Below are 25,985 nucleotides of genomic sequence, written 5' to 3' on the forward strand. Positions count from 1 at the left end.
AGGCTCAGGCTGAGGAGGAAGCCCCAGCGTCCCGGGAGCACTGAAGCCAGCCCAGAGGAAGCAGGCCGCACGTGGTGGGCATGGGGCCGAGCCCCACAGGCCATGCGGGCTTCCGAGGACTATCAGGGTCTTTATTCCAAGGGCCAGGAGCAAGGCAGGGACGACAGGCTTGCCTTCTGAGGCCGCCCTGACCACAGTGGGGAGGTGCCTTTGCCCACACCAGGCCAACAAGCCCTGCTTCTAAAACTGTGAGGGGTGCCCACTGTACTCGACCGTTCTTGCTTCTTTACACGCCGGCCCTGCACGTGATCCAGGCAGACGCCCGGCGCTGCGTCCTCTGGAGCATACCTGGGCTGTGCCCCCAGGACCGCCTGAGTCTGCCTCCCCCAGGAGCTGCCAGACGCTGTGGCTGGGCCTGGATGGGAGCTGGGGGCGCAGCCAGGGCCCCGGTGGGGGTGCGGACCTCTGGAGGACCCGCTCGCCCGCCTGGAGCGCAAGGGCCGCAAGCCTGAGGGCACTCGGGAGCCCCTGCGGCAGGGGGTGGGCCCCAAGGGGCACGGTCCTGCCTTCCTTCGGAATTAGTCCCTCGGTGTGTAACGGGACATCCAGGGAGACGCTAGGGGCTGGCGTCAGGCATCCAGCCCCCAGCGGGGGAAACCCAGCCGGGAGGGGAGCGCGGGGAGTCGGGGGCCTGAGGTTGGCTGCTCCACTGCGGGTGCCCCGACGAGGACAGCGGGTGGACAGTGGACATGCGCCTTCAGGGAGGGTCATGAGCCGGTCCAGGGGCCCAGCCTCAGGCCGGAGCGCCTGGTCCACGCGCCGCCCGCGCTCCGTCCAGGCGCTGGGCCCGGCAGCAGGGAGCGCGCGCCGCACTGCGCGGAGAGGCGCGTCCTGCGGGAGGGGCGGCCGCGCTGCTCCCCGGATGGCCCGCCTGCAGGGGGAGCTCGCGGTGCGCCGGGCGAGGCCGCGGGACTCGGGGTGGACGGGGTGGCCTCTGGAGAGGTGGGGGTGGGGAGACAGGGAATGAGGCGTGCAGGGGCTGGGTCAGGGGAGCCACGGGCTTGGAGGGGCTTCTCTGTCTCAACCTGCGAGTGGGGGCTCCGCCTGACCCGGGCCTGTCTCCCTGCCGCCAAGCTCAGCGTCAGCCCAGGGCTGGCAGGCCCCCCGTGGACCTTCCTGCCCCTCCGCAGTGTGACCCCAGCCCTACCTTTGCTGTCCCCGGGGAAGCTCCCAGTCATGGCAATCACCTCCCATCCCACGTGGTTCCTGCGGCGTGAGCCAGTGCTGCCTGGAGCTGTGTGGCCCTAGCACGCGGCCGCCCACCCCTGGAACCCGAGTCCCCCTGGAGGGTGTGTCCTGCCGCCCTGGTGCCCGGAAGTGTGGGCACAGATGACCAGGTCTGTGCTGGCCCTGGGCAGAGAAGGGAGGGTTTGTCCCTCATGAAGGTCCAGGTGATGGTGTCCAGCAAGGGCCTCTCAGACGAGGGCACAGGGTCCAGCGTTACATGGCTCAACCCCTGGACTTTGCGGGGGCCGGTGGATTCCTGAGCTTGTCAGGGGTCGCTTGCCCCGTGGGGTCCTGCACAGACCAGTTCCACGGTGGGGTGGGGCTTGTCTGGGTATCCTGGGCCAAGGGCAGAAGGACCCAGGCACACAGAGGCCAGGCTTGGCTGTATCAGCACGTAGTCATGGCCGCTGGGATGAGTGAGAAGCTGACCGTGCCCGGGGCTCTGGGACTTGGAAGGACAAAGATGGGGTGGGGGCCGTGTGAATAGGAACACGGAATGAGGAGGGCTGGCTCAGGTCGAGAGGAGAGGCAGAGGCCGCCTCCACAGCAGGGCAGGATAGGGTGCCCATGAGCAGAACCGGGGCAGCAGGGTCCCCGCAGGGGCTGATGACTGCCTGTGCCCCCGCTGGTGATGATGAGGAGGGTGGGCTCCAGAGCAGACTGACCCTCAAGCCCCAAGGCAGGACATCGAGGCCCCACCGGCAGGGCACCACCTGGGGCACACTGTCCAGCTGAGGTGGGCTCAGGGACAAGAGGGCATTCCGGAGGGAAGTGGCTGGGTCAGTGGGGTAGCAGTGGGAGGCAAGGACCCTGGGGACAGAATTGGGGTTAGGACGGAGGCTCAGGGGCCAGCAGATCAGGATGGTCACTGAAAGCCAGCGGCCAGCCTGTCCACACAAGGCCTCTTGCCCTCCCAAGAGGAGGGTTGGCTGGCTGGGCCCGGTCAGCAGGACCCTGTGCTGAGCTGGGGAAGTCGAGGGCTCCGTGGCCACGCAGGGTGGGGGGCCTTGGGGGGGCCGGGGGGCCCAGATGGCACTGCCTCGGGCAGCAGCCCTGGAGCCCGGGGGGAGGGGAGGAGCAGCTAATGAGTTCCAGGAGGTCAGCTGTGAGGGGCCCGAAGCCCATAAACCCTTTACTGGTGTCTCAGGAGGGGAAACCCGGATGCAGCCGTTTATTTATTTTGGATTTCGCTTTTCTCTCCTCTTTTTAACATGCGCATCCAGGAGTGTAACTGGATTTTTAAAGAAACAGGACTTCCTTTTGCAGTGGAGGGGGGCTCTTGCCTTCCCTCAGTCCTAAAGAAGAAAGGACCCTTTGCTGCTGTGGTATGGCCCCTGGCCCTCTGCCCTCCAGACCCGCCTGCCTCGTCCCAGGGCCCCCAGAGGCCAGGCCTGTCCAGAGGGCAGGGGGGCAGGTCTAGGGGGCTCAGAAGCAGGGACCGGCCAGGTGGCCCCTGACCACTGCCCCACCCAGCCCAGAGCCAGCGTAGTGGAGATGGGTCTTGGTCGGGGCCCAGGTTCCCGTCCTGCCCCGGTGACTGACAGCCAGGCCAGGTCTGCCCTGTGTGTCAGCTGCATCCTCCAAAGGGACCATCCCCACGGGGGCAAGAGGAGCCCCTAAACCTTCCCCCAAAGACCATGTGTTCCTTCAGTGGCCAGTGGCCGAGCATCTACCCCAGCTCTCCCATGCCCTTTGCAGGGCATGGCGGCCATGGGGCCAGGAAGGTCTGTGCCCAAGCAGGGCAGTCCCCAGGCAGGCAGAATGTGGGCACAGAGGGCTCAGGGGCTGGGGGGTCTAGGTGGGTGTGGGTCCCGGAAGCTGGGTCTGTCCAATGAGTATGAGCTCACACATGGGACAGACAGGCTGGACCTCTCTGGTGCAGAACAGTGCAGAGACAAAGCCCCAGGCAGCGAGGGGCTCCACCAGGGAGACCCCTCAGGTCTCAGGGATCCATGGCCCTGCGGGCACTGGGGGAACAGTCAAGGACCTGTAAGCCAATGCATGGGCCAGAAGAGGGGCCGCGTGGGAGACGCAGGGTCAGGTAGGCCTGCAGGTGCTGGGGGTGCTCCGTGTGTGCTGGGGGTGCCTGCCCTTCCCCCACGGACAGCCCCTCTGTCACCAGACGGGATTGGCAAGTAGGGGAGGGGCAAGCCTCAGCTCGTGATGCCCGTGGGACCCCCAGTCCAGCCAAGTGGAGAGGAGGACACCATTAAAACAGACGCAAGGCTCATTTTGGAGGCCTGTGGGCAGGATTCCAACCCAGACAAGGCCCAGAGGTCGAATGTGTGTACAAAACCCCGAGCCCACCTGCCGGTCCAGGAGGGGGCCTGGACCCCCACAGAAGGCAGCGGGGCCACCTGGACGCCCTGGGCCTCTGCACAGCCTAGCCCGGGGTGGGCAGTGATGCGCCTGGGGTTTCCCCCAGGTCCAGACGGAGGAGCTGGAGCAGGCCCACACCCAGCGGCTCCAGGAGCTGGTTGCCCGGCACCAGCGACTCCAGGCTGCCGAGACCGAGCGCCTGCACGGGGCCTGACCACAGGCTGCACAGGCCCCGGTGTCCCGAGAGAGGGCCCAGCAGCGGCAGGCGAAGGTGCGGGAGGGGCAGGTGGGCTGGCAGGGGTGCACAGGGAGGGGGGTCCTGTGCCTACCTGGCCTCAGCCTGAGCTCCTCCAGGCCACCCCAGGGCCCCTACGTGTCCTCCCGTCACCCCACAGTCACTGAGGGGCAGAGGCAAGTCACCACCCTCTCCATGCCGCCATTGACCCCCATCAAGAGGGGTGGGGACAGTCCCGCAGTCAGAGGTCGCTGGGTGTGAAGTGCCCAGACGCGCCTGGCACACTGCACCTTGGTGGCTCCAGAGTCAGGGACAGGTCAGCAGTGTGGGGGGGGACGGGGTGGGCACAAAGCAGAACAGCGCTTTGAGCATGTAACTCTGCCCCCTCAGATGCACACACACACACATGCACGCACATACATGCACATACGCACTCTGCCCCCTCACATGCATGCACATACATGCACACATGCATGCACGTGTGTGCACATGCATACACACACGTGTGTGCACACTCATGCCTGTGTGCGCACATGCACGCAAACACACACATGCTGGTCAGGGCTGCCCCGTGTGCTCTGAGCGCTCAGACACCAGGGAGCTGGCTGGTCAAAACCCCCATTTCCCGGACGAGGAACCTGAGGCTGGGACATGTAGTGAAGCCTGCTCCCCCTGAGCAGTGTCCCTCCAGGCCGCATGGGCTCGGTTCACCCGCCAAGGAGCTCTTTGTCCTCATCGTGGCTGAGCGGAAGGGGTCCAACCAGTGGGGTGGGTTGTCGCCTCGGTGCCCAGGACGCGGTGGTGGTGACCTTGCACACAGGTAGGACCAAACACCCGTTGCTGCTGGTGCGTCTGCCCGTCTACCTGGAGCTTCTCCGCAGGCACACCCCCCTCGGGAGCCGGGGACTGAGGCCTCCCAGTCCTTCCAGTCATGGTGCTCAGCCATGGGGCCCGCCCGCCCTCCTGAACTCCTGCCCGTCCCCAGGTGGCCAGCCGGAGGCAGCCGCTGGACCGGGACGTGCAGTGGCGGCAAGCTTTCCTCCACCAGGCCTTCCGGGCCAAGAAGTGAAGCCGGCTCCCGAGCCGAGGTGGCCAGGCCGCCCCAGCCCCGACCAGCAGGCAGCAGAACCGCCGCTCAGCAGGGACTCGAGCTCAAGGGGCGCCCTGGAGTCAGCGGTGCCCTCTGACCCTTGACCGCCAAGCTGCCCTGGCCCTCAGGACCCCGGGCTCTGGCAGGCGAGGACCAAGCTCTGGGCCCTGATCTGTGAGGCGCCCCCCAACCCCCGGCTGCACGGGGCCTCCCTGCGGCCCACGTCCGACCTGGCACCAGGCGGGCGTGCTGACCGGGCCAGGTCCCGGCAGGCCGACTTCCGCACCGCGGGCTGCATTCCGTGCCCTCAGCTCTGTAAACACAGGGAAACACGTGGAGAACATTTCCACCAACTGGAGCCAAAAACATAATGTCCTGCAAGGCCCAGCCGCCACCTCCCCACGCCCCGAGGCGGCCCGACTCCGTCTCCAGGAACTGCGGGGCCGTCACGGTGGCAGGTGGCTGGAAGTGACTCAGAGTCCGGTCCCCGTGACTCACTGGCCGCGAGAGGCCCTGGGGTGTAGACGTTAGAGTTGTTAGAGGACCACCCGATTTCCCAGCCCATAAGCGCTGGGAATTCCTGCAGGAATCCAGCCCTGGCTGCCACAGAGACCAAGGCAGCCATCTCAGGCCGGGCGGTTCACCTATCAGCGTTTTTCCCTCTTTTCCCATGAACACGGGTCAGGGCGATCTGGTTCCGCTCCAAACGGCCTCTGGTTTCGTAAGTGACGTGTTGACAACATCTGTGGGCTCCAGCCAGCCCAGGACATTCCTCGAGCACAGGTGCCAGCTGCAGCCCACCGGGCTCCCGGGGGGTGAGAGGGCTGAAGCTGGCAGAGCCCCCCACCCCCGTCATGTGAGCTGCGGCCCAAGCGTGTGACAGCAGCCACCTGTCTGCTGCAACATGGACCCAGCCTGTACCCCAGGCTGTCCTGCCGGAGCCCCTCCCGGATGGAGCTTAGTCATGGGGTGACCGTATGTTGTAGGCTGTGCAAAGCAGTGTCTAGAGAGAGGTGGCCAAACACTCTGCATTCCGCCTGTCAAGCCTGTCCAATTACTGGCGGCTGTGTTGAGGATTCTGAAGTTTGACCCAGGCTCAGAGCGGAAGAGTGTTCAGTTCAGTTCAGTCGCTCAGTCGTGTCCCACTCTTTGCAACCCCATGGACTGCAGCACGCCAGGCTTCCCTGTCCATCACCAACTCCCAGAGTGCGGTGGAGAGTGTGGCGACCCATTAGCATTGATGCTCCGGGCAAAGGAGGTGTTGGTGGTGGTAGACGCCAGACAGTCACCCACTGCAGCGGCCGGTTAGAGAGCAAAGAGCAACCCAGAGACACCGCCCCCCAGGCCACCACTGGAGAGCATCGCACAGATGGGAGGGGAAGGCCGTGAGACAGCACGTGACTCTCAGGACCTCTTCCCTTCCTCCCCGGCCTGGCGGCCCAGGGACCCGGCAGTCCGCTCACTGTGGAGGAGGGACCCCGAGGGCGGCGGGTGGAGAGCACGGAGACAAGCGCAGCCGGAGATGAGTTGGCGTTGACGCTCTCCTCTCTGCGGGCCTGGCCTCTCCGGGTCGCATGTCTGGACCGAAGCTCCCAGCGCAGAGGAGGTGCTCAGTGGGCGCCCACAGATGAAAGAGGAACAGAGCCAGATGCAGGAGGGGTCGGAGAGACCTCCCAGCACTGACCTGCTAGCCACCTGCGCTGGGACCAACGTTCTGCTGGTGATTCCCGGACCCTCCTTGCCTGGCTGCTCCTGGGAGACCTTTCATGCCTGGGACCCTCTAGAATTTGTCATATTTCAGTGAAAGTTCAACCAGTGGAGGAGACACTATTTTTACTTGTTCAACATAAAGTTGTATATTTAGGTTAAAGGATTTTTCTAATGGAAGTAAACTGTTTTCTTAAACATCTCCAGTGCTGAGCGCGTAGCTTCTGTGTGAAAGTCTGATGGTCACCGTGCCCTGTGCAGATGGCCATGTGCCCGGGACCCAGGCCCCCCTCTGCTCCATGCACCAGCTGCCCCAGCCAGCCTCTCAGTGTCGTGACCACACCCGGCGGGCTCCCCAGGAGTGGGACTCCACCTGCCCTCCAGGCTCTGTGACCTGCTGACCTCATTCTTGGAGCAGGAAAGGGTCTCCCTGGGGTGTCACCCGTGTGGAAGCCCCATGGCTCTGGGGAGAAGGAGAGAGAGTTGCGGATGCAGCCAGCCAGCTGCTGCCACTAACAGTGCTGCTGGAGCCCCTGCCCCCGCCCTGCAGGGACCAGCCTGCCTGGCCAGCTTCCAGTGGGGGAACATGCCCCACCTTGGCTGGCACGGGGTCCTGGGGTGTCCCAAGTCCAGCTTGGGGCTCCCCATCTAAACTGCACACACACTCAGGCCCTAAATTAAAGTGTCACAGGCCTATTGGGGAGGCTCAGGTTTCCCTGTCGCAAAACATGAGCCTGCTTGATAAAACGATTTTGGTTTTGATAAATGTGGACTTTCTGTGGCAAAGACAAAGGCACCCTTGAGTCCAGAGGGGAACCTGAAACAGCACATTGCTAAAAAGTATTTCCTGATAATATTTTTAGCACCTGGAAAAAAGAATTTTTTTTTCTCTTTTGCGCCTGTGGAGTGTGTGTGTGTGTGTGACTGTGTTTGAAATGTAATGCCCAGCGTGGTGGAGCCTCCTGTTAACTCCAAGTCTCCCAAAAGGGACGGCACATGGCCCAGGGAGGGTCAGCAGGCCTGTGCCTGGGAAGTACAGCCTTGCGGGGTTCTGCCTGCCACTGGCCCCACCCAGACCAAGCGCGCCAGCTCTCCGGGGGGCCCAGGCCTGGGCATCTCACAAACTGCGAGAGGACTCCCTTGGGAGGCGGGTTGAGGCCCTGTCTGGGCCAGCCATTCCCGCTGAGCCTGGAGAAACAGTCCTTCCTGGGCACGTCTGCTGAGCACCACGGCGGGCACCCCGCTCCCATAGGCACCCAGGTCAACCCAAAACTTAGCCCCGAAGTGAGCCTTTGCTAGGGTCCCCGGCACCTCAACCAGAGCAGGAAGTGCAGCAGGGGGAGGGGCTCCCCCTGCACCCCCTGCAGGAGGTGGGCAGGTCCAGCAGGGATCCAAGGTCAGCCTGGACGGCCACCCCCCCGCCGGCTGCCTCCCTGTCAGGGTGGGGCCCCCGGCTCTCCCCACTGAGGAAACAAACAGGAGCAGGCTTCTGCTGGGCTCCCCACCGGGCTCCGAGCCCACCACGCAGCTGGCAGACGCTGCCCAGTTCCCACCGAAAGCCACACATAGAAAAGCACGTCCTCCTGGGCTCCTACCACGGGGACCAGTCTTCTGGCCCCTCTGCCCTCCGGTGACCCCGTGGGGGTCGTGTCCTGCCCCCTCCCTGCCTTTGCCAGTGAGGCTCAGGAGCGACCTTCCTGTCCCAGGAGGGCAGGGCTGCCACACCCCTCTTCTGACCTTGGCCGTGACCTCTGTGCTGCTGGCCTCCAGGCTTCCCCCACCTCCCCACTCTGCAGCTGAGCCAGCGGGGCGCCAGGGAGGGGTTCATGGAAATGCCCGTGTGTGCCAGGGTGAGTGTGTGTGTGTGCCAGGGTGTGGGTGTGTGTATGTGTGTGTGCACCAGTGTGTGTGTGTGTGTGCACACGCACGCACGCACTGGAGTGTGTGACTGTGTGTGTGTATGCTGGTGTGTGTGTGTGCTGGTGTGTGTGTGTGGACATGTGTGTGGGGTGTGTGTGTAGGGTGTGTGTGTATATGGGTGTCTGTGCTGGGATGCATGAGTGCGTGTATGTGTGTATGTGGATATATGTGCTGACGTACGTGTGTGTGCATGTACGTGTGTGTGTGCCAGCATGTGTGTGTATGCACGCTAGTGTGTTTGGGGGGTGCATGTGTGTGTACGTATATGTGTGTGTGATGGTGTGTATGTGCGTGTGTGCCAGCATGTGTATGTGTGCTGGGGTGTGTGTGTGTGTGGACATGTATGTGTGCATGTGTATGTGTGTGTGTGTGTGCTGGTATGTGTGTGCGTGTGTGTGTGGGTGTGGGTGTGCTGGGGTGTGTGTGTGTATTTGTGTGTGTGTTCTGGTGTGTCTGTGCGTGTATGTGCTGGTATGTGTGTGTGTGCTGGTATGTGTGTGTGCTGTGTGTGTGGGTGTGTGTGTGTGTGTGCTGGGTGTGTGTGTGTGTATGTATGTGTGTGTGTGTGTGCTGGGGTGTGTGTGTGTGTTGGGGTGTGTGTGTTTGTGTGTGCGCTGGGGTGTGTGTGTGTGTATGTATGTGTGTGTGCTGCGGTGGGTGTGTGTGTGCGCTGGTGTGTGTGTGTGTTGGGATGTGTGTGCGCGCTGGTGTGTGTGTGTGTGTTGGGGTGTGTGTGTTGGGGTGTGTGTGTATGTGTGTGTGCGCTGGTGTGTGTGTGTGTGTGTGTGCTGGTGTGTGTGTGTTGGGGGGTGTGTGTGTGCGCTGGTGTGTGTGTGTTGGGGTGTGTGTGTGTGTGCGCTGGTGTGTGTGTGTGTTGGGGTGTGTCTGTGCGCGCTGGTGTGTGTGTGTGTGTTGGGGTGTGTATGTGTGTGTTGGGGTGTGTGTGTGTTGGGGGTGTGTGTGTGTGCGCTGGTGTGTGTGTGTGTTGGGGTGTTTGTGTGTGTTGGGGTGTGTGTGTGTGCACGCTGGTGTGTGTGTGTGTTGGGGTGTGTGTGTGTGTGTGTGTGTGCACGTGTGCTGGTGTGTGTGTGTGTTGGGGTGTGTGTGTGCACGCTGGTGTGTGTTTGTGTGTTGGGGTGTGTATGTGTGTGTTGGGGTGTGTGTGTGTGTTGGGGGTGTGTATGTGTGTGTGTGTGCTGGTGTGTGTGTGTGTGCGCTGGTGTGTGTGTGTGCACTGGTGTGTGTGTGTGTTGGGGTGTGTGTGTGTGCTGGTGTGTGTGTGTGCGTGCTGGGGTGTGTGTGTGTGTGTGCTGGTGTGTGTGTGTGTGCGCTAGTGTGTCTGTGTGTGCGCTGGTGTGTCTGTGTGTTGGGTGTGTGTATGTGTTGGGGGGTGTGTATGTGCTGGTGTGTGTGTGTGTTGGGATGTGTGCGTGTGTGTGCTGGGGTGTCTGTGCGTGTGTGCACACTGGCATCCCCCTGCCCCCGCCCCCACCCCCGGCGCCCACTGAGGGCCGTGTGACACCGGGAGTCTGCCCCCAGGGCAGGGCCTGCAGTCGGGTGTCATCTCTGAATTTCTCCTGCAAACATGTGCAGCCTTGGCCTTTCTCATCCCGCGTTCCTTGGAGCCGCAGTTGTCCTGCTGCCCTGGGGGTCTCCAAGGCAGGAGCCTGACCCGGGGCCGGCCTCACACAACCGAGCAGGGTGGGGCTACAGTGGAACTGGAGGGACGGTCCCTCTCAGGGTGGTGCCGGTGGGGGACCAGCAACAGTGGGTGCCTCCTGAAACTCGGCACCTGATCCTGATACCAGCCCGGAGGGCACGAACATCACAGGGGTGCTGTGTAAGCCTGTGACCCCCAGTCATACGCTCACACACACAGGACCCCTCCACTAGCCCTTAAACATCACACTTAGTGTGCCTCGCTCTGACTGCAAAGCAACACGTGCTTGTTGAGGACGCTTGAGAAAGTACAGGGGAGCGCGAAGCCGGGTGTGAAACGGCCCAGCCGGCGAGAGAGGCAGTCCTGCTGCTCTCTGCTCATCTCTGGGCCGCGCAGCCTGGCCTTCAGGGCCCCAGGCGTGGCCTGTGGTCACGTTCAGCCCACACCAGCACCCACGGGCAGGGACAGGGAGAGGCGTGGGCTCCGGCCCTGCACTAGGGGCCCAGATGCCAGCCCCCGTGGGGACAAACACTCAGGGTCTGATTCTCAGGGCAGTGGGCCTGGCGGTGGGAGGAGGGCCAGGGTGGCCGCAGACTGGAGACAGAAGCTCAGTTGTGGGCCCTCCAGGTCCTGCCCCTGCCCACGCGGCATCATGCCCGCAGGCCAGCAGGGACCAGCCACCCTGGAAGAGGGCTGCTCCCCCCAGGTTTTGCCCCAGACTCCCCTGCTGTGAGGTTGCCTTAGGTCCCCAAACTATCTCTACCAGGATTCTCCTGACGAGGCCACGCAGGGCGGAAACTTTTCTTCATGTCCTGCATTCTCCCAGGCCAGGTCCTCCGCTCATAAAACCGGATGGCAAGCCTCAGGGCTGGGTTGCAGGGTGGAGTGTGGGGCCAGCCTCTGGCCGCTTCCGGAGGAGCCCATCCAGGCGCTGGCAGTCAGGGTGGCCCCTGATCCACGACACTCTGGCAGGACGGTGGCCAGGTCCCCTGGGGTGCAGGGGCCTGAAAAGGCCCCCCCAACCCTGGGGGAAACCTGCCCCCCAGGCCCAGTAACCCATGCAGGCCTGAGGGTCTGTTCCAGGACCGCTTTGTGGACAAGGCGCTTCCTCTGGGCTGGCCCCACGCGGGCGGCAGGGGACCCACGGAGGAGGAAGGGGTGGGCCGCTCCGGGGGCGCTGGGCGAGGGCTGGGCCCGCCGCCGGACTGACGCTTTAAGAGCCTCCTAATTTGCATGGCCCGGCCCCGGCCCCGCCCAGGCCCGAGTGACCGCCGGCTGGATATTTAAATCGCGGCCACAGGGGCGGGTCTGGCTTCCAGCGCGGTCCCGCCCGGCGCCTTCCTCCGAAAGAGGCGACCCGAGCGCGGCCCGGCAGGGCGGGCGCGACCCGGGAGTCCACCTACCGACGGCGCGGCCGCGCTGCCCGCACGCCCGCCCGGCCCTGCGGGTCACTCCCCACCGCGGCCTCGCTCCGGCCCCCGCTGACCGCAAAGCCCCGTTCCGTCCCCCTGCGTCCCTGCCTCGTCGCCTCTCTGTCCCCGCTCCGTCCCCGCTGTGCCCGGCTCGCGTCCCCGCTGTGTGTGTCCCCGCTCCGTCCCCGCCCGCCGACCCCCAGCGATGCCGCGCGGCGCCACCTGGGCGCTGCTCTTGGCCGCGGCCCTGGGGCTCGGGGCGCGCGGGGCGCGCGGCGCGGTGGCCCTCGCCGACTTCTACCCGTTCGGCACGGAGCGCGGCGACGCGGTCACCCCCAAGCAGGACGACGGCGGCTCTGGGCTGCGGCCGCTCTCCGTGCTCTTCCCGTTCTTCGGCGCCGAGCACTCCGGCCTCTACGTGAGTAACCCGAGCCCGCGGGGGGCGCCAGGGAGGGCGCTGCAGCCCGGCCGCTGCCCGCCACCCGCCGCCCCGACTCCCGCCGCCGCCAGCAACTTGGCACCGCGGCGGCCAGAGGTGGAGTGAGGACAGCGCTTCCTCCTCCGGCGGCCAAGGCCGGACAGCGGCCCGAGGGAGCGGCGGGCGGGGCGGGGATGCGAGCTCCGGCCGGCCACCTGGGCCCCGCCGCTGCCCCTTTCCCTGCCCGACCGCCCGGGGCTGGGGTCGCGGGCCGACCCTGCGCAGCGCGGGCCGTCGGCCGTCCTGCGTACTTCACCGACAGCGCCGCGGCAGCGGGCCGGCGCGCCCTGTGTTTCCCCGTGGGGCGCGCCCCCCTTCAGCTCCTCTCTTGGCTGCCAAGGTCCCAGCCCCTCTGAGGACCGCACGGCCCGCGCGTGCTTGGCACCTGAGGCCCACTGCCCCGAGGCAGGCCTGCCGGGACCTTCAGGGGCGCTCTGGGGAACCGGCAGGCTGGTCCTCTCTGAGCCCCCGGTCACTCTCCTGGGCCTGGGGACCACTCAGGCCGACTGTCACACCGGACACCTGGAGGGAGCGCAGGAGAGTGGGGGCCACTAGACCCAAGGACAGCACCTCCGCTCCGGGGGCGAGGGGCCCAGGCCACAGAGGGAATGAAATGTTGCGCCTCACGGCTGCATTGAGCATTCACTTGGGGGACCCATGCGCCAGCACCCCACTGTCCCCCAAACCCTGGCTGGAAGAGTGCTGGGCGGGGCTGAAGTCCTGTAACCTCCCACCCCGGCGCCTGCCTGCCCTTTCCAGCACCCCCTCCACCTCCAGCCCCCCCACTCACCCCCATCAGGACCGCCCCTCTTGACCCCAGCTCAGCCCACATCCCCTCTTCCTCTCCCCTGCTCGGCTGCTCCGACTCCGTGGGTGGGAGGGGACAGCCATTCTCTCTCGGTGCCACCCACTGAACGTCCCTCTGGGCCCGGCCTTGGACAGAGGGGCCGAGCTGACCTCCGGAAGTACGGGGCGGGTGGGCAGAGCTGTGCTCCGGGTCTCTGGGAGCCAGGGAGGCCCATACACCCTAGAAATGGGAAAACCCATGCTGGCATCGTCTTTCCAGGGCATTCTGTCCAAGTGCTCCTTGAGCATGCGGGCCAGGCTCAGCTGGCTGGCTCCAAGTCACAGGTGAAAACGTGATTAAAACAGTTGACTCTCTTAACCGCCTCACTAAAAACACCTACCCCTGCCAAAACAACTGAGAGAAAGGAGAGCTCTGCTGGCAAGACCCGTGGGCTCAGGAGAAACCAGCACTGTGGTTCATAACAAAATATGTGTCTCCAGAGGCTCTCTCTCCCAAAACTGACACAACGCAACACCTGCCGTGGGGATAGGGAGCCCGCTCCACATTGCCTCTGCTCAGTGGGGAAGACAGTCTGATCCTCGAGGACACCTTGCCTGAAATAACTGCCTGCGCCCCGTGACCGAGCAGGGAGCGGGCAGAGGGTTAGAACTGAGGGCAGAGAAGGGAAGGGGCAGGAAATGAAGGCGTTTATTCCGAAGCTAGTAGGTCAGACTGCCGCGTCCGAGAGGACCCCTCTGGGCCAGCCCCCAGCTGTGATCTTTGTCTGGCTGGGCAGTGGCCAGCCTCCAGCCCAGGCAGTGGGCTGAGGGAGAGCCCTCCAGGGCTGGGCCCCCGCCCCCGGCCTCTGCCCCCTCATCCCCAGCTAGCGCTCCGCAAAGAGCCGGTTTGTGGAGTGGGAGCATGCATGGGTGGGTGAAGGCAGGCCCCAGCCCCTGACGCTGCCCACACCATGACCTGCTTTCTGCTGAGAAACGGACCCGGTGCCACTGTATACTAGGTGGCCCCCTTCTGGGAAGCCCCCTCATCTTGCCACAGCAGCTGTAGGCGGCAGTTGTCAGGCTCTGAGAACTGTCGAGAGTCCTTTCTCAACACAGACCAGGCCAACACTGCCAGCGGGCATGGCGGTGGCAGTCGCCCGGCAGAGGGGAACCCTCCTCACCAGGAGCCGGACAAGAGGGTGCGCTGTGCCCTGCCAGCCTGGCCGAGGGGCAGGGCCCACTCGGGGCGGTGTGAGGGCCCGGTGGCAACCGGAGGCCCCGTGCCCCTGCAGAAGCCCCCAGCTGCAGCCCCCCGAAGGCCGCAGAGGGAGATCTCGGCTCCTCTGGCATCAGGAGCCCACTGGCGCCTCAGGCCGCGATTCTTTTCCCTCCCCCGGGGGAGTGGCAGGCGGGCAGTGTCCGTGAGGGTGCTGGCACCCTGGGAGGCCCACAGTCTGCTGCCAGGTGCACTGGCTGAGGTGTGACGTGGGGTCTGGGCCATGTCTCTCAGACTGAGCTGTGGGGGGTGGTGCCCGAGGTGGTGCACCCCCTACCTTGGTGTGCCCCCACCCACCCCCCAGATGCTCTTCCAGTCCCTGCTGGCCACTCACCCATGGAGCTGTGACCCCCTTGACTACTGAATGCAGGTTTTCCTCGTCCTGGTCTCTGGGGCACCCTGGTGCCAGTGCCCGGGGACCAGCCCTGGGTGGGAGCTGGAGCATGTGGGCGAGGTGGGCAGTGTGTCCTGAGAGCCCCAGGTGAGTCCTGCTGGCCGTCGACCTGGCCTGTGCCCTGGCTGGTGCCCCAGGAAGCGCTGGCTCCATGCCTGGCATCTTCTGGCCTGCTGGCAGCCCCACCTGGGGCACAGTCCCACCCGGCCTCTCCTGGAGCACCCACCCAGGGAAAGGGCTTCAGCCGAGAGCCTGATCCCCCAGCTCTGCAGGCCTGTCCTGCCGGTGACAGGTGCCCAGCCGGTCCTGTCACAGCGTCTGCCCACCAAACATCTGCAAGGCCCACCTGACCCCCAGACGAAACCAGTGAGACGGAGGCAGAGCTGGCTGCTGAGCTCTGCTTAGAAACGCATGAGCCCCCGGTGGGCAGGGAGGGTCCTGGCCGGGCCCCTCCGGATGCCCCCTTCTTGCTGGTGCCTGGGGAGGACGAGGAGCCAGCAGCAGTCAAGGGAGCGAGCGTCGCGGGGCAGCCCGGGGACCCCGCTCTGGATCAAGACCGCCAGAGGGCTGCCACACAGAGGGGGCATTTATCTTTGCACTGTGATGGGGGCGTTCTTGGAGGTGTGTGGGGACACCATGCACTGAGGGAAGTGCAGGCAGCCATGACCCCCTGGCCACTCAGAGGCCCAGTGCCCGGATCCTGGCTCCCAGACACCCGCAGGAAAAGAAGAAAACGAATCTGGGAAATCTCCCTCCAGAGAGGAGGCGCGTGACCAACAGATGATCAGGACTCAGCGACAGGGCACAGAGGCCGTCAGCTGGGGGCTTTCGGCGGCTGCAGGGCAGGGGACGGACGAGTGAGGCGTTAAAACAGTGGCAGCGTCAGCCTTGAGTCCGTTAAGTAGGGAGAAGCAGCGAGTTCACACCGGCGGGAGTAAACGCGTGACGCGGCGTGCAAGCGGAGGACGCTCTGCATGCCCGGCGCTGGGTCACCGTGCGTGTCCTCGGCAGGGATCGTCCCTGCCGGGGGATGGACACACTGTCGGCTTCGGGGTGAAGCCGCCTCTGCCGCAAGCTCCTTTCACACCTGTCCATGCAGCAGGAGACGGAACGTGGGCAAGCAGGCAGGGCAGAGTTCTAGCGTTTGCCGAGTGTGGATCCAAAGTGTGAGCTGTGTCTTGTAGGGTTCCTTGAGTCTGACTTTCTACCAGTCACCCCGTTCCCCTGGGAACGCCTTCCCGTGGGAACCCCGGAGCCCCGGGCACGCACCTTGCCACTCTCACCGGGAGGCAAGCCTGCCCGGCTTGGGAGAGCTCAGGTGGCCCTGTCCCAGCTCTCGGGGGCTGTGATGCTAACAGCGGCCAGCTGGCCACACTGCGCCCCGGACAACCCGCCGTTCACTCACTACGGACTTGTTGCTAATTCACTTTTATGCGTTCATCTCGAAACCTTGACGGAGCCCCAGAGCTGAGTCAAGGAGGGGACACAAACCCGCCGCACTGTTTAAGTTTCAGTTTTAAGAGAGCTTTCGTCTCGTTTGTTCACGGTGCTCGCCCAGCCCCTGGAGGAGAGTTAGCTCCTAGAAGCAGCCTTGTAAATGTCAGCTGTTCATCTTCAGGATGATACACCCCAATCCCATCATTCCGAAACGAGCACACTAAAAGTTTTGGCAAAATCCCTCCTGGTGTGTTGTCAAATATATCTGGGGCTGCCTGTCATGCAAGTTCCCATTCTGCACACCCCTTTCAGTGTTATACCGTGAGCATTTTCCAGGGCCTCAAACTTGCTGTGAAAACCTGCTTCTGCTGACAGTATAATATTCCAGCCTGTGGCTATGAGTGCTAAGTTACTTCAGTCGTGTCTGACTCTTTGTGACCCTATAGACTGTAGCCCCCCAGGCTCCTCTGTCCATGGAATTCTCCAGACAAGAATACTGGAATGGGTTGCCATGCCCTCCTCCAGGGGGTCTTCCCAACCCAGGGATCAAACCCGTCTCTTATGTGTCCTGCACTGGCAGACAGGATTGTTATTGCGAGCGCCACTGACCGTAATTCTTGTAACCGGTTATGAGCTGTGGACTGTGTGGCGGCCTCAGTGTTTCCTGGGATGCTCAAGTGCACGTCCAGCTCACACACCTTTGTCCAGGTCTTTGGTCCTTTCCTTTTCTTATAACAAGTTCCTCATCCACACCCTCCTCTGGGGTGAAGGGGGCTCCTCGCCTGAACTGAGTCAGCCTGGAGGGCACTGCTTCTGGCCCACCAGATTCCAGGCCACACAGGACACCTGTGGTCCAGCTGATGACGGCGTGGGGGCAGTGGGCAGGCCCAGGGACAGAAGCAGGAAGACACCGCGCCTATAGCTCCGAGACTGGGCGGGTGCCCAGCTGGACACCCCCCATACCTCCTGCGTGGGGGGCCCAGCCTCAACACCTCAGGGTCTGTAATTAGCCCTCTACAAACTGAGCATGTCGCTCGTGAAATGCCCACTGTGTGCAAAGCAGTGCTCTCCTCCCAGCCCCAGGACTCAGTCTGAGCGCCGGGGGCTGAGTCTGGGGCCACAGGAGGGGCACGGTGTCCTCTGAGCTGCTCCAGGGTCTGAGTCTGGAGCCAGACACGCCCCCTTGGGCCCTGCCACCTGCTCTGGCAGAGGGGGCACAGCATAGGCAGCCCAGAGCCCTGCTGGAGGTGGGGGCTGGGATCCGGAGGAGTTCGCCGTCCGGAGTGCACCTGGCAGGGTGTGGGAGCAGACACCCCAGGTCTGCACTCAGAGACGACATCTAGTGGGGGGTGGCTACGGAGCTCAGGGCAGCAAGGTCAGGCTGTGCTGGGTGTGGGCTGCTGTCCCCGCGGTGTCCAGGGCCCCCTGGGGACTTGGGATCTTGTCCTGGCGGACACCTGGCCAAGGGATGACAGGTGAGGGAAGAAGGTGGCTTTGCAGGAGGGGGTGGAGCAGGAGCTGTGGTCTGGTGGGGGGGATGGGGGCAGGGGAGGGGCAGTGAGGCCTTCGGGAGGCTCAGGACAGGGCCTGGCCCTCCTGAAGGGGCCACCCTGGTGGAGGGGCTCAAGGGCCTGGGCTCAGGGCCACAGGCAGGGCCACGAGGCCCGGGAGGAGACCAGAGGGTAGTCACAGGGAGGCCCTGATTGGCAGCGGAGGAGGGGCAGGGCGTGCACCGCAGGAGGGCCTGGGGGAGGGCTGTCCTCCAACCCGCCCTCTGGGGGACTCTCTCTAACCCCCCACCCCCGCGGGGCCTGACACCAGCCCTCTGCCCATCCCCAGCCCTCACCCTGGTGCCATGGCAGCAGCACTCCTGCGGCCAGGAGAGGCCCACCCAGCACACGGGGCGCTTGGGGAGGGCCAGCCTGTCCTCTGCAGGTTCTGGTATTCCGGGCCCCACCTTGCCCAGGGCCCTGGGCCCAGCCCACAGTTGTCCTGTGAGCAGGACCCCAGTCCCCAGCTGTGCTTATGGAAGGAATCCTGGTTCCCTAGAAAGCTGCCAGGAAATAAAAGACATGCCTACATTTTTCAAAACAAGCTTATAAAGGGCCTCGGGGCTTTATTGTTTTATTTCTGGCAGAGACGTCAAAGCAGGAACTGAGGCCCCGCCCTCTGTGATCTGATGTTTGCAGAGCTGGGTGCTGCAGCCGTGGGACCCCGGCTCCCCTCCAGGCCGGCCCGCCCAGCCCGGAGCAGCCCCTACCCAGCAAGGGTGGCTCCAGCCAGCCCCAAACTGCCCGGCTCAGGGACCAGCCAGACACACGTCCCACACTTTCAGCTGCAAGTGGCCTCTGAGAGAGTCTCCAGGACATCTCCACTCCTTCCCCACTTTATCCAAGTCGGAAATGCCTCCAGGCTGTCTCTGCACTTTCTCCTGGGTCAGGGGAGGGCCAGCCCTGCTGCCAGCCCTCTTCCTGGCCATACGCACCCCTAGTCAAGGGCAGGCCTCCTCCACGCCCCACGGGCCACCCTCCTGCTGCACAGGGCCCTGGGTCTGTCCCAAGGGACCAGCGACTCCCCCACCAAGATCCTCGCCTGCCAGGGTCCTAGGCGAGGAGTCAGCACCTGCGGCTGCCCGCTCCATGAGGTCGGCTCCATCCACACCACCTTCAAAGGGCAGCCTGGGAGCCAGCCCCACCCCGGGGGGCCACGGCTCAGACCCCCCGAGAGGAGGACCCTACTGTGGCCGAGCACAGCAAAGCCAGCACTGCCCCCAAGGCCTGGGCTTGGGAAGACCGGAGGGTGGCCACAGAGAGGCCCTGAACGTCAGGAACTGCAGGGAAGTGGGGGGCAGAAGGGGCTTCGGAGCCAAAGTCCTGCAGGCCACTCCCAAGTGTCCTGCTCCCTTCCTGCCCCCGGCGTGTCTCCCTGCCTTTCTGCCAGCATCCCAAGGTGGGGGAAGCCGGCAGGCCCCCACCCCCGCTGGCTTCAGGCCCTGACAGACGGTGGATGCAGGACCCCCAGCAAACAGTCAGTTCCATGTTGGGTTTCTGATCCATCGGCGGCTGAGGAGGTGCGGGCTCTCGCAAGGGGTCCCGGTCGAGTTCTTTCTCCTGTTTTCCTATCTCTGTTGTGTGTTTTACCAAGTGCTAGCGCAAGTAGAAAAATAATAATAAGACTGACCTCTTGTGGAGGCCCCTAAGAGGAAGAAACACAGGGTGGGGTAGACAGGGCCTCCCGCAGGGGTCCCCGCACCCCCGGACCCTGCCCCGCCCGGGGATGTTCTTCTCTGAACAAAGGAAGTCCGAGAACGGTCCTGTCCAGGTGGGAGCGCTGGCCAGCGGCCTGGCCGCTCAACACGGGGCCCGCGCCTCCCCACCGCGGTCCCGGCCCTGCTGGGCCCTGGCAGCGGAACAGGGCCGGCTTGTTCTGCCTCCTTCCTGGCCCACACCCCGTGGGAAGGGCGGCAGCCATCTGAGGCGGGCCCGAGAGGGGAGCCGGAGGCGGCCAAGTGCTGGCGGGCAGGCCGGAGGCCTCTGCACACGCCGCAGGCACCTGAGCCCGGGCTTCAAAGGCAGGAAGGAGACTTGGCGGAGCGGTCGGCGGAGCCACGCGGCCGGGCCACCGTGGGGGTGCCGGATGCGGGCCGGGCGGGCGGGCAGATCCTCCGGCAGGTGGCCCACCCCCGGGACCCTGCGGCCACGGCCTTGGCCTCCTGCCCTCCTAACTGCGTCCCCCCTCCAGCGCGGCTCCTCACCCTGCATTCCGTTTACCTAAACGCAGGCACAGAGCCGGACCTGCGCCAGTGCGCGGCTCCGAGCGCAGGCCCCGCCCCAGCAGCCAGCCACGCCACGCCCCCACGCTCTCCACGCCCTCCAAGACCACGCCCCTCACATTCGCCTCGCCACGCCCACGCCCATCGCCCTGACCACGCCCCCGCATCCCTGCTGAGGTCATAGTGCTGCACCTGCCTTCCTCCAAATTGTTTAGGTTCCTCCATCCATATTCTGTCTACCTATTTATAATTAAAATACGTTCAAGCTACCGCACAATTGCACTCACCTCACATGCTAGCAAAGTAATGCTCAAAATTCTCCAAGCCAGGCTTCAACAGTATGTGAACCAAGAACTTCCAGATGTTCAAGCTGGATTTAGAAAAGGAAAAGGAACCAAAGATCAAATTGCCAAAATCCGTTGGATCATCGAAAAAGCAAGACAGTTCCAGAAAAACATCTACTTCTGGTTCATTGACTATCCTAAAGCCTTTGACTGTGTGGATCACAACAAAGTGTGGGAAATCCTTCAAGAGATGGGAATACCAGACCACCTGACCTGCCTCCTAAGAAATCTATATGCAGGTCAAGAAGCAACCGTTAGAACTGGACATGGAACAACAGACTGGTTCCAAATCGGGAAAGGAGTGCATCAAGGCTGTATATTGTCACCCTGCTTATTTAATGTATATGCAGAGTACATCATGCTTACTTGATGAAGCACAAGCTGGTATCAAGATTCCTGGGAGAAATATCAATAACCTCAGATATGCAGATGACACCACCCTTACAGCAGAAAGTGAAGAGGAACTGAAGAGTCTCTTGATTAAAGTGAAAGAAGAGAGTGAGGTGGCTTAAAACTCAACATTCAGAAAACTAAGATCATGGCATCTGATCTCATCACTTCATGGCAAATAGATGGGGAAACAATGGAAACAGTGAGAGACTTTATTTTCTTGAGCTCCAAAACCACTGCAGATGGTGACTGTAGCCATGAAATTAAAAGACACTTACTCCTTGGAAGGAAAGTTATGACCAGCCTAGTTAGCATATTCAAAAGCAGAAACATTACTCTGTCAACAAATGTCCGTCTAGTCAAGGCTATGGTTTTTCCACTGGTTATATATGGATGTGAGAGTTGGGCGCTAAAGAAGGCTGAGCACCAAAGAATTGATGCTTTTGAACTGTGGTGTTGGAGAAGACTCTTGAGAGTCCCTTGGACTGCATGGAGATCAAACCAGTCAATCCTAAAGGAAACCAGTCCTGAATATTCATTGGAAGGACTGATGCTGCAGCTGAAGTTCAAATACTTTGGCCACCTGATGCAAAGAACTGACTCATTGGAAAAGACCCTGATGCTGGGAGAGATTGAAGGCAGGAGAAGAAGGGTATGACAGAGGATGAGATGGTTGGATGGCATCAGTGACTCGATGGACATGAGTTTGAGCAAGCTCCGAGAGTTGGTGATGGACAGGGAGGCCTGGTGTGCTGCAGTCCATGAGGTCGCAGAGAGTCAGATACGACTGAGCAACTGAACTGATAATTAAAATATATTATTTAATATTTAAAGTAATATATTTTAATTATTAATACCTAGATCATCTTCAAATTGTTCATCAGTTTCACCGCGGTGGACTTTTGGGGTTGTTCCTACTTTTAGACCATTTTTACTGGTGCTGTTTGCAAAAATCCCTGAACACGTGTCCGGGTGCACGTGGGTGCTGGTGTAAGGGTGGGCGCTGCAGGGAAAGGGGCCCACCCACCACTCCAACCCTGACCCAATGGTGTGGGTGGGTGAAAATGCGGTCCTGATGTCCTTTTTCATTCCTGAGGCTGAGCGCTGGATTTCCTCATTTGTAAATGCACTAAGTCTTTTCTCTTTTCTACTGAGTTTGCTTTTTTCATGTTACTGTATGGGAGTTCTGTATCTTCACTGGGTCACAATTGTTGCAAATAGATTTTCCCTTTTTTTCTGCACCTATTTCACTCTCTATAGTGGCATCTTGGGTAAATAGACACACTTGAATTTAACGTGGTAAATGAACCCATCTTTATTTTTATGGTCTGTGCCTGATTTTAAAAATTCCCCGCAAGGCATGAATACATTTCCAGTCATCCTCCCACCTGCCAACAGCCTCACGGCTGTGTGGCTTGGTCGCTCACACCTGTGCCCCTGCACATGCACACATGAAGCAGGCACGTGACTCCACTTGAAGGAAAGCAGCCCTTCGGCCGCCTCCCTGGCCTGAGCCTCCCTGGCCTGAGCCTCCCTTGCCTGAGGGTGCACATGCCCGGGCATTTTTCTGTGTTTATTTAGGTCATCTCCGATATTTTCAGGACAGTTTTATAATTGGTGGCAGGGAAGACCTGCATGGTTTTTGTTAGGCTTACCCTTGAGGACGTGATGTTTTCTGTACTGTATAGACGGTGCCTTTCCTTCATTTTTCTGCTTACTTCTGTTAATGCAGAATCTCAGTTGAGCTCTTACCTTTTCTAGTATTATAGTTCAAACCAGACCAAACCTCTGATTAATTTCACCACCTTATCCAGATTCTTTTGGGTTTTCCACACTCGTGTTCATCGCATCTGCAGCTGGTGACTGTGGTGTTCCTTCATTCCTGGCCATTTTGCACTTGGCCTCACTCTTTGCCTTGCTGTGCTGGCTGGACACCTGTATTCAGCAGATGCAGTGTTGGCAGGATCCCCAAAAGGAAGCGGTCCAAGTTTCACGACTAAACGTGCTGCTTCTTCCTGTTTGCTCTCAAGATGCCCTTTTATCAGGTTAGGATGTCCTTTCATGGGCTTCCCTGGTGGCGCTAGTGGTAAAGAACCTGCCTGCCAATGCAGGAGACAAGAGATACGGGTTCGATCCCTGGGTCGGGAAGATCCTCTGGAGGAAGGCAAGACTACCAACTCCAGTATTCTTGCCTGGAGATTCCCAGGGACAGTCATATTCCTATTCTCATATTTGGGGAATTTGTATCACATGTGGATGTTGGCTATTACTAGAAGGCAATGGCACCCCACTCCAGTATTCTTGCCTGGAGAATCCCATGGACGGAGGAGCCTGGAGAGCTACAGTCCACGGGGTTGCAAAGAGTCAGACACGACTGAGAGACTTCACTTCTTCACTTCACTTCACTTCTATGCCTACAGAAATGATTGATGATTATATGATTTTCACATTTAACCTGTTAAATCGGTCATTTAAATTAATATTTTCTAATGTAAAGGCACACTTGTATTCCTAACAAAAATCCAAGTTGGTAATGATTAATTATTTATCCAATTTATATATTGCTGGATTCACTTTGCTAATAATGCATTAATATTTCAGCAGATTTTATATGTGCGATTGGCCCATTTTTGACTGGCCTTGTTAACTTTTACCATCAAGGTCATGCAAGCCTTGTAGAATGAGCTATTCTGTCTGGAAGAATCTGTGCACCTCTGGGCTGACCTCCTAGATGTTTGGTAGAACTCACTGGAGCTGCCACCTGGACCTAGAGCTTTCTTGGCGGGAAAATTTTGAACACTAATTAGATTCTTTATGATTATATATTAAAAAATAGGTTGTCTGTTTCCACTCACATGTGGTAAGCTGTTTTTCTCGGGGGAATATCCATTTTTGTATACAATTTCAAGGTTATTAACATGAAACTGTTGAGCTCTGGGGTCTGATGGTGGCTTCCTGACACGCCAGCATCAGCCTGCCACTGCTGCGTGGAGGCTGCCCAGGCCTCGGGCTCCCCGTCGGCTGTTGGGGGCCATGGCGAAGCAGCACACACCATGTGGTTCGCATTGGTGTCCCTGGCTGTCTGAGTCCCACCAGGCCACACAGAGGGGCCCAGGCAGATGGAACCCAGACTGTGGGTTTGCATCACAGCCAGGAAACCCTGGGCCCAGGAACTCCACCTCTATTGTGGCAAGCCTGCCTTTGTCCCCAAGGGAGACCACACTTTGTCCAAGGCCAATCTCTACAAAGACAAACTCAAGACCCAGCCCAGGCGGGGAGCAGACCGCCTCCCTTCTGGCCCACCTTCCCTCTGGCTCCACCCGAGTCTGCCCGCCGGTCTGACTTCAGGCCAGCAGAGGCCAGGACTGAACCCAGGTCCAGTCTGACTTCAGGCCAGCAGAGGCCAGGACTGAACCCAGGTGGTCTGCTGCCCTCAGGATTCCGAGCAGCGGGGCAGGTGCAGGCGGCGAGCGTGGACCCCACGGGGGCCGGAGTGCTCCGTGGCCAGGCCTCCATCCACCAGGACCCACGACTGCGTGCAGACCGCCTGCTGACCTCAGCCACCCTCCCCAGGGACCACAGAGGAGCCCCCCGGCACAGGCAGACCCCTGCCCACCCCCATATCACCGTCCCTGCCTGCAGACCTGGGGGGACTCGGGCTCTCGTCCAGGGTCTGTTAAACTCGATTCAGACGTTCTGGCCCACTGGTGTGGCTAAGGACCGAGGCCATGTCACCCAGCACTTGTGGCCTTAGTCACCACACACAGCGGACCCCAAGGCCAAGTGTGCGTTGCTGTCCGGGAGAGGGAAGCAAAGGCGCACCGGCGTGTTTCCCGTGGGGTGGGGCCCGCACCGGGGCAGCAGGTGCAGCAGGGCAGTGTGCGACCCGAGCAGGCCGGCTACACGGGGGTCGGCAGCCAGGCTGGGCGGCACTGTGGTCAGGGAGAGGGGTGCCCCTGTCGCCCCGGCCCCTGCCCAGAGGGCCACCAAAGGGAGCCAGACCATTCCCCGGGGCCGCGTTCTGTGAGCAAACAGGGCCGGAGGGGTGGACGGGGCAGAAGGCCTTGGGGTGATCTTGAGGCGGCTGGCCGCAGGCTCATGACACCAGGTGCCCCCAGAGGGTGGGGAAGCGGGGTGCCCATCGGACTGCTGACTCCAACCTCTGCAGAGGCGGGGGTGCCTGTGAGAAGCGCCCCTGTCACTGCCAGACACAGAGTTCCAGGGGGTGGATGGTGGCAGTGCGGTGGCCAGAGCGGGCGGGTGAGGCTGCAGGGCAGCACCATCGTGGAAGCGTGTGGACAGCAGTGAGCACCCACCCTGGCCGCGACGGGCCAGCGTCTGTGCCCACAGGCCTGGCAAGCGGCGGTGGCTTTGCTGCCTGGCGCAGAGCCCTTCCTTTTGCTGGGTCCGTGGTGGTAGCCGTGTCTCTGGCCCCAGGAAGGCCTTGGGGCATCCCCACCAGTCCCGTCAGAGGACAGACACCCCTGGGGTACCCGCCCGAGGGCCGCAGCCACTGCCACAGCAACAGGCCCAGGGAGGCCCCCTTGGTCCAGCAGCAACAGCCCCAGGACACGGCGCTGCAGACCTCTCTGCAAGGTCAGGCGGTGACCCTGGGCGTGTGGTGGCCTCCAGGGCTCTGAGCAGGCGGTCGCCATGTGAACAAGTGGAAACGCAGCTGGGTCCCCTAAAGCATGGCCACGGAACCCGGCCCAGGCCCGTCCGGTGCTCAGAGCGCGCTTGCCTTTTTAAAGGGCTGTAAAAGCAAAGGAAAGGAGCAGTGCAGCCCAGCGACGGAGACTGCGGCCCCGGATGAGAGTATTTACCGTCTGGCCCTGCGCACAGCAGTCAGCAGGCCCTCCTGCAGACCCTGAGCAGCCCCCGCCCCCCTACCGCCGCCGCCGGTCAGGACAAACCCTTCGTGTCTGGACCCGCAGAGCACCCTCCGCAGTCGGGGCTGGAGCGGGATGGGTCTGCCCATAGCCCTTCCCCAGAAGGGGCTGGGGCTGGATGGCTGCTGCCCCCCAGTGGACACCATCGGGTCCAGCTTAGCTGCACCGTGTGTGAATCAGGCAGGCTTTCAGGGGACTCCCTGAAACTCGAGGTCCCGCCAAGCCAGGGCTGTGCTCCGGGTGCTGGGGTGGGGCTGAGCCCCCCAGGGCAGCTGCCGCTGTTCTCGGTGGAACCGAGCCGGCCCTTGGCCCGTCCACCTTCCTGATTTGGCCACCCTGCTGGCCCTTCCAAGTCGGCCCGCCCCAGTGTGGGGGGTGGGGGGGACAGAGTCACAGACCCCACGGGTCACGCTCCGCTCCTGCGAGCTCTCACGGGGAGCGGCAGTGCCCCAAGTTTACACAGGATGCAATGGGCGCTGACTCGGGCAGGGGGCGCGCTGGGCAAGGACGTGGGTCTGCGCTGGGCTCCCGGCTCCAAGTCCTGCCGCTGCAAGCGCGGGGGTCGGGGTGGGAGGGGTCTGTGCAGCCC

At 62.0% G+C, this 25,985-nt stretch overlaps 2 protein-coding genes across 2 annotated transcripts in view; both read left to right on the plus strand.

Moving 5' to 3' along the window:
• The window catches only part of CROCC2 (ciliary rootlet coiled-coil, rootletin family member 2), a 62,870-nt gene extending 51,443 nt beyond the window's left edge, over positions 1-11,427 (plus strand). The window contains 6 exon segments of the mRNA XM_052638107.1: positions 391-540; positions 784-1,002; positions 3,713-3,892; positions 4,827-4,906; positions 5,243-5,389; positions 11,265-11,427. Of these exon segments, the coding sequence (XP_052494067.1) occupies positions 391-540; positions 784-1,002; positions 3,713-3,892; positions 4,827-4,906; positions 5,243-5,389; positions 11,265-11,427 (939 nt within the window).
• A 408-nt stretch (positions 11,428-11,835) lies between these two features.
• Positions 11,836-25,985, plus strand: part of SNED1 (sushi, nidogen and EGF like domains 1) — a 73,692-nt gene continuing 59,542 nt past the window's right edge. The window contains exon 1 of the mRNA XM_052636512.1: positions 11,836-12,048. Within this exon, the coding sequence (XP_052492472.1) occupies positions 11,836-12,048 (213 nt within the window). The remainder of the gene's footprint in view (positions 12,049-25,985) is intronic.

Source organism: Budorcas taxicolor, chromosome 3 (assembly GCF_023091745.1).
Source record: "Budorcas taxicolor isolate Tak-1 chromosome 3, Takin1.1, whole genome shotgun sequence".
Lineage (NCBI taxonomy): Eukaryota > Metazoa > Chordata > Mammalia > Artiodactyla > Bovidae > Budorcas > Budorcas taxicolor.